The 8,864-nt window shown below is 48.9% G+C and overlaps 1 protein-coding gene across 1 annotated transcript in view; it reads right to left on the bottom strand.

The window, feature by feature from the left end:
• ncoa3 (nuclear receptor coactivator 3) overlaps positions 1-8,864 on the bottom strand; it is a 42,192-nt gene that overhangs the window by 14,626 nt on the left and 18,702 nt on the right. The window contains exons 2-8 of the mRNA XM_048254358.1: positions 7,016-7,103; positions 5,061-5,109; positions 3,271-3,375; positions 2,381-2,541; positions 1,277-1,377; positions 692-866; positions 172-354 (exon numbers count right to left, since the gene is read on the bottom strand). Of these exons, the coding sequence (XP_048110315.1) occupies positions 172-354; positions 692-866; positions 1,277-1,377; positions 2,381-2,541; positions 3,271-3,356 (706 nt within the window). The 5' untranslated portion in view covers positions 3,357-3,375; positions 5,061-5,109; positions 7,016-7,103. The remainder of the gene's footprint in view (positions 1-171; positions 355-691; positions 867-1,276; positions 1,378-2,380; positions 2,542-3,270; positions 3,376-5,060; positions 5,110-7,015; positions 7,104-8,864) is intronic.

The following is an 8,864-nucleotide window of genomic DNA, read 5'->3' on the forward strand; positions in this document are numbered from 1 at the left end:
ACACAGAGCAAATGAGTAATAGAGATACGTATCTATCTGTGAGCGGGAGAGCAAGTGTGTGTGTGTGTGTGTGTGTGTATGTGCGCGCGCATGTGCATGTGTGAGAGTGTGCGTGTGTGTATGTGTGTGTATGTGTGTGTGTGTGTGTGTGTGTGCGTGTTAGAGCCGTACCTTCTCCTTCCTCCATCATGGCTCGGGGCTGTGTGAGGGCAAAGCACTGCATGGTCTCATAGCGCTGGCCTCCACTGCCCTCCTCAGACGAGCCCTGGCCAAACTTCACCAGCATGCGACAGTTAAACGTGTGGCTCTTTTGCCGCGAGGCGTCCCCTGGACCCCACGATGGACCGCTGGGACCTGTACACACACACACACACACACACAGACACACACAGACACAAATTTAGTGCAGATTCTTGGAAATGCAATAAAACAATTCTACAACAACCTACAGAGGGGCAAATATTGAAAATGGCATTAGAGCAGATACCAGAAATAACACAACAATTGTTGTGTGAGCAATGTGTTTACTTCAGATATGCTATCAAAACACAATTATAACACATAAAAACAGCAATGATCTTTAAATGCATGTGCGTTATAAACAGGTATCATATGTCAACATAAACAACCATGTAATTGCGTGTGTGTGTGTGTGTGTGTGTGTGTGTCAGGTCTAGATGGACATTCTCACCATTGCCCTTGGGCAGGTTTTTGTGCAGTTCCTGGCGGTCATCCTCATGCAGAATGTGATAGACACTGGTGTTGATCAGCTCCTCCTGCTTGTACTGCAGGTACTGGGTCACGTTGTCCGACACAAACACGATGCTGCCCTCGCGGTTCACTACAAACAGGAAGCCGTCAAGGGCCTGTGAGAAGGACAAGATGGAGAGGGTGAGACAGAGAACGCACTTAGCGGAGAAACCAAGAGATAAAAATAATCGGAGTGGCTCAGCACTTGATTCATCTTAATATTGTCAAAAAAAATCACCAAAGTACATTCAACATTTAGTCTCAACACATAGCACTCCAGTAAGTCCATCGTCTACTTAAGGGAAAGGACATTTAACTCAAGATAATTTCCTACGTATGTCACATCTAATGGAGGCTAATGAGGAACTATTCTATATGGTCATTGTTGGCACTGGAGCTACTTTGCTGCTTCCACAGATGCCACGTCCATCATGCCTGTCACTTAGGAAACAGAAAACACAGAGAGCTGGGCAATCAGGTGTCCCACATTGACCCTACAGTAACCCCACCGTGACCTGGCACTGACCTGTAAGAGCAGTGGCCCCAGATGGTCCTTATCGATGACGCCCTGCCCCGTGGATGATACATCCGCCTTCTGAACGTCGTCATCCCCACACGAGCTCTTGCCTACAACACACACACACACACACACACACAAACAGTGTTTTCATTTACTCACAAACAAGCTCCAGGGATTCCTGGCAGGGCATTGGGTAAGCAATCAACATAAAGCCAAGTCCCCTTCCAAGGTAGGATGTGAATGCACTGCAGTCCGCTGTAAAACTCTTTCCAAAATCCCAACGTTGGTAAACGTGTGCGTGAACTGCCTATCCAGCAGGGGGCAGCAGCCATCTCCAAAACACGTTGGTATGCAAAGTGCAAAGAGCTTATTATGCAAATCCTTGGCTCTCGTGAGGGGATTCATGAGGTCACACATAGTGTGTGCACACTCTTTACCGCTTGACCACAACAGACACGCTGTGGCTCGCTGGAAATCAAAGACTATTGTAATTTACAAATTATATTCCATTAGAAGGACAGCGCAACCCCGCTGTGGTATTAATGGTCAGCAATCAGAGACGGTCGGAAATGAAAGGGAGAGAAGGGGAAAGCCACAGATAGAGAGAGTGACAGACGGAGGGACAGGGAAAAGAGAGCGAAAAAGAGGGTACATATTATTTCACTTCCTGTAGTCATGGCAACCCCTCAACACACAATAACAAGCTGCTCCGCGGGCTGGTGGTGACGGCTGCAGCAACCATAGCCTCTGGGCCACATGCACGTACACACATACACACACACACAAACATCAATTATGTACACACACACACACACACACACACACACACACACACACACACACACAAACACTGCTAGCAGACTGTTCTCTTTGCAATACCATACTCTGGTCAAGGCACCACCATATAATTCAGAAGCTGCCAGTGCTTTGCCTGGACATGCAGCCTAGGTAGCACTGTGCAGAGAGTCATGGTTGCCATAACCCAGATTGTCAACTCCCTCAACCCACCCACACATCCACACACACACCCACACCCCCACTTATCCAGCCTCATCACACACACACACACACACACACACACACACACACACACACACACGGCCCCCTCACCTTGTTCTTTGATGAGGCGGATCTGTCGCACGGTCTCCTTGAGGATGGCACACTTGTCGGGCTTCACATTGAAGCTGTCGATGTCGCTCAGGTTGGCCGAAATCAGCTCGGCCAGCTCCTCAATGTACTTGCTCTCCTGCTCCCTCCTCTTCTTGTCACACCTGCAGCCACCAAGAGAGAGAGAGAAAGAGGGGATGATGATGGAGGGATGGAAACAGAGGGATGAAGCAGAGTGGAACAGGCAGAGGACAGCTTGGGCAAGGGCATCTGTGCAGAAAAGCTACAGGATGTTACGAAACCTGGAAAACAAATCCTGGAAAGGGAATGGGTTTTTAACAGATTCTTTCCATCTGAGGTCTGAAAGGAGTGCCAACCTGTGTGCAGTCTTTTTTTCACAGACTTTATTTTTTTTATATTTCTTTAGATATTTATTTGTTTGCTTGTTTATTTTTGCATTTCCTTTGAAGGCGCTTGGTGACCTTCGCCCAGTGTTTGATGCGTTGCTACAGGCGCCATGGAGACACCTGACCCAGCCCTCCATGACGTCATCCTTACATCACACACTCTCTCACTGGCACGCACGCTCTCTCTCTCTTTGTCTGTCTCTCTCTCTCTCTCTCTCTCTCTGTTTAGCTCCCTCGGCCTGCACTCCGTTTTGTGGTTAGACTGGTTTGGACAGAATTGCTGGACAAAGACCAATACGCTCCTCAGAGAGTCTGAGAGTTTCTGTTCACTCGTTAGATCACTAGGGCACCCAAAGCCCGTGTAGGCTTCATATTCAGTTTAAAGTTACGCACAGGACTTCAGTCAACAGGGAGCAAAGGCAAGGACTAAATAAGAAAACAAACACACATATAAACATATACGCAAACAAATACACACACACGTACCCAAGTCCTGGTGTGTCACATGTGGAAAGCTTGCGTTTCCGGTCTGAGCACAGGGGCTCCAAAGCATTCTCTCCCACGCTGCTCATCTTCAACACATATCAGCACCTGAACGGATTTGGATAGAGAATGAGGTCAATATATACACACAGAGTCACTCAAACACGTGTGCGCGCGTACACACACACATACACAGGAACTCGTCACTCATTGAGGAAGAACAGGCTCAGCGAGATGAAAGCCCATCTCTAGCACCAGTGTGTTTGTCTATAAACTGTTCATCCTGATTACCCAAACAGTTTCACCTCACTGCAGCCTACTCTGCCTCTCCTGCACATGTCACATTTCCAGGTTGATGATAGAAAGAAAAGAAGCCCCGGGGGAAATGAGCCTTCGCCTGACAGGTCAGCATGTTGCCAGAGGGAATCTGGTCAATAAGCACACACACACACACACACACACACACACACACACACACACACACACACACACACACACACACACACACACACACACACACACACACACACGCACATGGACATGTATACATAGACACTGCAGTACTACCCGGTTGCTCACTCCAATCTTACTCACACTAAGTGTAAGTTTATGCTGGCCATCGCTGTCCTTCAGCATGGTGGTGCGTGCCAGAAGTGACATTATTTCCACTGGCACTTGGTCCATTTTGGTGTCATTTCTGCTGCTCACGCACCTCCCAGTTTTTGCAGCCTGGCACAGCTGACGCTTACATAACATGGACAGCTATGGCTAAGATAAATGTATGCTTGGTTTACCAACCTGTGGGAGAACCAACAGGTATTTGTTTCCAACAGTGATTCCTATTATTTCATGGAAAAGTCCATCAAGTCAAAGGCTCCTCTGACGACAACCCAGCGCCATAACGTTGCACATGTGCAGTGGAGTTCACTTGTGCAATGGTCAATATGTCAAACATAATGGCGCCTTTAAGACCCACACAAACGACTCACGCACTACAATCTTCCTTCATGGCCTAATCTCATTACCCTGGCGTCTCCATGCTCACTGACCACAACTCCTCTCTCTCTCTCTCTGACCCCCCCCATCCTCCTCCTCCCTCGGCCTCCGTTTCGAGCATTTTCCCCTGCTGACACGGTCACTCTGTCTTCCCTCTGAAACCCTCCCCTCGGTTTTCATGTCCCTGCTCCCTTTCTCTGGCCTTTTCTCTCCCGGTTCTCCCTCTCTTGTTGACCACTTCTGTCGTTGGTGTGGCCGTGCCTTGGCCTTGCCCCCTGATTGACCCTCTCAAGAGTTCACTCCAGAGGAAGCCATTCCCGACCAGCAATGTGCTCATGGGCCTTCCCCTTCCCCCAGCTCTCTCTCTCACACACACACACACACACACACACACACACACACACACACACACACAGAGAGAACATGCTCCACACCACATCACTGAACACACCAAATAAACAGTAGACTGACTGGCTATAACACAGACAAACACACACTCTCTCTCCCTTCAACCCCCCACCCCACCCCCCACACACACACACACACACACACACACAGAGAACATGCTCCACACCACAACACTGAACACACTAAATAAACAGTAGACTGACTGGCTATAACACAAACACACACTCTCTCCCCCTTCAACCACCACCCCCCCCCAAACACACACACACACACAAACACCCACAGTCACACCCACACCCACACCCACACCCACCGTCTTCCCCTGCTTTTCTTTCCTCTGTCTCTATGTGCCACAGCCCCCTCCCGTTCACTTTACTTTGGATACTCACCACTGCAGTTGTGTAGAATGGTGACATGAACTTCTGTTAGCTTCACATCCTGAAAGAAACAGGATGTCAGTGAGGCAGACCAGCAGATGGACAAGCAGCTAATAAAAACCCTGTAACAAACTTCCAATAACTCCAACCAACCATCCCCTTATTTGTACATAACATCCAAACACAACAGCAAAAACAGAGGCTCGCATTGTCGAAAATGAATGCCGCTTTCTGGAAGCCAATTAGGACTTGCCATTTATATTCTTATTGCCGCGCTCGCTCTCGACAAGGCTCTGCTTCAACATGCTCTTTGAGTAAACAAGCTTGTTCTCGACGAGGAGCAGGCCTTTGCCAAAAACAACCGCCTCGCCGAATGAGCTGACATGGCAGCTCTCAGCCTCCAACATAATGAACTAACAGGCCACTGGAGCTTCGTTGCTCAGCGTCACTCTAATGACTTTAGGAGCACTGATTTACATGGAGAGGGTGTGTGGGGTGTGTGTGTGTGTGTGTTGATGTGTGTGGGTCTGTGTGTGTGTGCGTGTCTATCTGTGAGTGTGTGTGTGTGCGCGTGTGCGCGTCTGTCTGTGAGTGTGTGTGAGAGTGAGAGTGTGTGTGTGTGTGTGTGTGTACTGCAGGTTTTTTTTGAGTCACCATCTCTGTGGGTCCAGCGCCGTTCTGATGCTGGCCAGACCCTGTCTAGACTGAGCTCCTGTCTGAGGAGAATCTGGCCAAAATAGGAGTCAAAATGCTGTAGTGTTCCTGGGGAACCTAAGCCCATTTGGATGCTTGTGACAAACCATTACTCACACTGTACACTCTTCAATCAAAATGTCAAAAACGACAGCCGAATTGGTTCAGTGAGAGTGTTGTGTCAGCGAAGCTAAGGTTTGGTGACAACATAACTACTCATAAGTCAGACATATTTATTGTGACATGAGCTGGGAGTGCAAAAGACCCCACCAATGAGCACCAAGCTGAACACCAATGACTGGGAGCCAAAGACACTTTGGCCAAAGTGCAAGACCACAGAGCCTGACCCCTGTGACTGCCCAACGCAGACATGCTGATTGTTTGGTCTTCACGACAGGCTCTCCTCGCGTCTGCCAGACCGGGAGGGAGTGGCGCGGTAAAAAACCGGCTCTGGCCAGGCAGGCACTCCGCACCTCCTGGAGCTCAGAAAGCTTGGGTGCCCTGCTGCCGCTGCGCCCGGTGCCAACGCCACCCACCCCCCGAGCAAAGGGCCAGAGCCACTTTACAGGCCTCCCTGAAATCTCACAACGGCTCTCGACTATGTGGCCCAGGGGTGAAGGTGAGGAGGGGGCCCAGTTGGACCATCAGCGCTAATGCCCCGCTGAGCCCATCTTTTACCAGGCTGACAGCACAGCATCGCATCAGCGGTGCATTAGGTGCCAGCAGTGCCCACTGGAGCAGACTTACACTTTATGGTGCTTATTAGAGGACGCAGTACTGCTGTAGTACATTAAGTGGAAACACCAATCTGCACTGTGAGCGTAAGGTCATCACCGCAAATGTCATCAGGCACCCGCATCGCCCACTGAAGCGGACGCCGAAGCCTTGCCAAAGCACACAAGGAAAAGATGTGGACACCTCAGACACACTGTGCTAATCATTTTTCTAGCCTGATTGGAGTCCGTCCATGTGTAGCTGGTGTCCCTGTAGTATAGTAGCTGCACAATTACAAAACCATGGGAGAGGACACACCCGTCTGCACAAAGGCATATACAAGGGCTCACTCGGAGCCTAGCAGACCCTGGTATCCTCACGGACATGCAACGCACAGCACTAGCCTTGAAGTTATCAGTCATCGGCATCATCTACTCAAGCTCATAAATATCCAAAAGCAGAAACTTTTTTATAGGCCTATGACAATATATATATATATATATGAATGACAATGGATGACAATGAATGACAATGAATGCCCCACTCGCTCTTGTACCTACCTAAATGTGACTGACTTTTTTTTCTTTCTTCAAAGGCTCTTGTTGAACAAGGAGCGTCGGATGGTCTGCATCAAACACACCACGCCACCTGTGAAAACACAATTAGGGTTCAAAGGGTTAGCATTTCGTCAAAATGTACTCATTGCCATGGTGTAGCATGCACATCGCCTAACCTGCATAGTGCACACATCACTACAGTACATGCAACGCAGGACATGAAATTACACTTGAACTACATAGGAGTGAGATACAGCTTTGCCTTGTCAAAAAAAGTTACATATTTTGTGACTAAAATGATTTGTTCTGTGAGGTCAATTGAAGGTTTCTGAAGGTTGAAATACTTTCACGGCCTATGACAATGACTTGTCAGTCAAGGAACTAGCACAAGTGCAGTGGACCCCTGCAGTACAAATGGACTCCTGTAATCAAGCCACCCTGGTGTGCATGGTGAGGGGAAGAGAGAGAGGGTGAGAATGGGGCCAACTCAAAACTGAGGCTGACCGGTCTGTGGACAGCGGAGCAGTGGTCAGTCTCACGCCATTCACATATCTTCATGGGAAAATCACATTTCAAACGGGGAAAAAAAAGAAGCAGCAGGAAGCCACAAGAGCAGGCATCCTGTTTGCACTCGCTGTCCGCACAACTGTCCGCCCTGCGTCATCACTTCCTCTTCCTGGAAAAGCGCCTGTGGCCACCCAGGGACTCGATTTACATATTTCTGTTTATCTGTATGCATGCCCGTCCCTTTCCTCCCAACCCTGTGTGTATGTGCGCACACACTCACTCCCACACCACCCCCACACACTGAGGGGACAAGTGGACAGTGACCCTATGAGAGCAGCTTAATTTAGCCCAGCAGCACAGATCATATGAGCGGTGAGAGGCCACTGGACTTTCATCTTCTCTCAACGGAGACACATACATGTGCTGACCTACATCACAGCCACACTGATGCCAAGCACGCCCGCATGAATGCAAAACACAAAAAAATGGCTTTGCCGTTTTATATCACATATATCTCGCAAATGCATACAGTACACACATATAGTCCAATCTCTCTCTCTTGCACACACACACGCGGTAAAGGGAAACTTGTCAATAACCATTCACCTATGCATTACCTTACACACACACACACACACACACACAGAGTTGTCATGATGCAAACAGCCCTCTGAAGATAAACGGGTGTCCTCTCATGACTGGGGGTTCATGACCCCACTGGGGTGACAGAAGCACAGCAAACAGAGCCCTCTACCCCTCAAGACAATCTTGCCTTCAGCCGGCAGCCCATTGGCTGAAGCCGGAGTTTCTGCAGCAGCTCATCGATAACTGGATGCTAATTAGGGCCAATTAGAGTTGACGAATGACGAATGTGCTTTGCGCCGAGGCGAGCCCAGCTTAGCCAGTGCATCCCCAGTGCGTTTCCTTGGCTACGCCGCCACACGTCTTCAGTTCCCAGCATGCTCAGTCTGCCCCCATACGAAGTCTGCATTCATTATTAATGGAGATTCTTGCTGGCACAATGTGCAGAGGGGAATGTGTAGACTCACTCAGTCTTTTTATTGCACATGAATCCATAGCTTTATGAATTGCTATATTACACACACACACAATTTCAGACATATTTTCTTTATTCATTTCACTGATACAAGCACACATACACGTGTGTACACACACACACTCACTCACAAGTGTAACTTGCATACACCTTCTATCGTCTCCGTCTCTGCTTCACTGGTGCACTCTCTCTTTCTCACACACACACACACACACACACACACACACAGCCTTGGGGAGTTCTCTTTACACAGATGACTGGTAAACGCCAATGGGCTTGACATGGGCA

Source organism: Alosa alosa, chromosome 10, assembly GCF_017589495.1.
Source record: "Alosa alosa isolate M-15738 ecotype Scorff River chromosome 10, AALO_Geno_1.1, whole genome shotgun sequence".
Taxonomy (NCBI): domain Eukaryota; kingdom Metazoa; phylum Chordata; class Actinopteri; order Clupeiformes; family Clupeidae; genus Alosa; species Alosa alosa.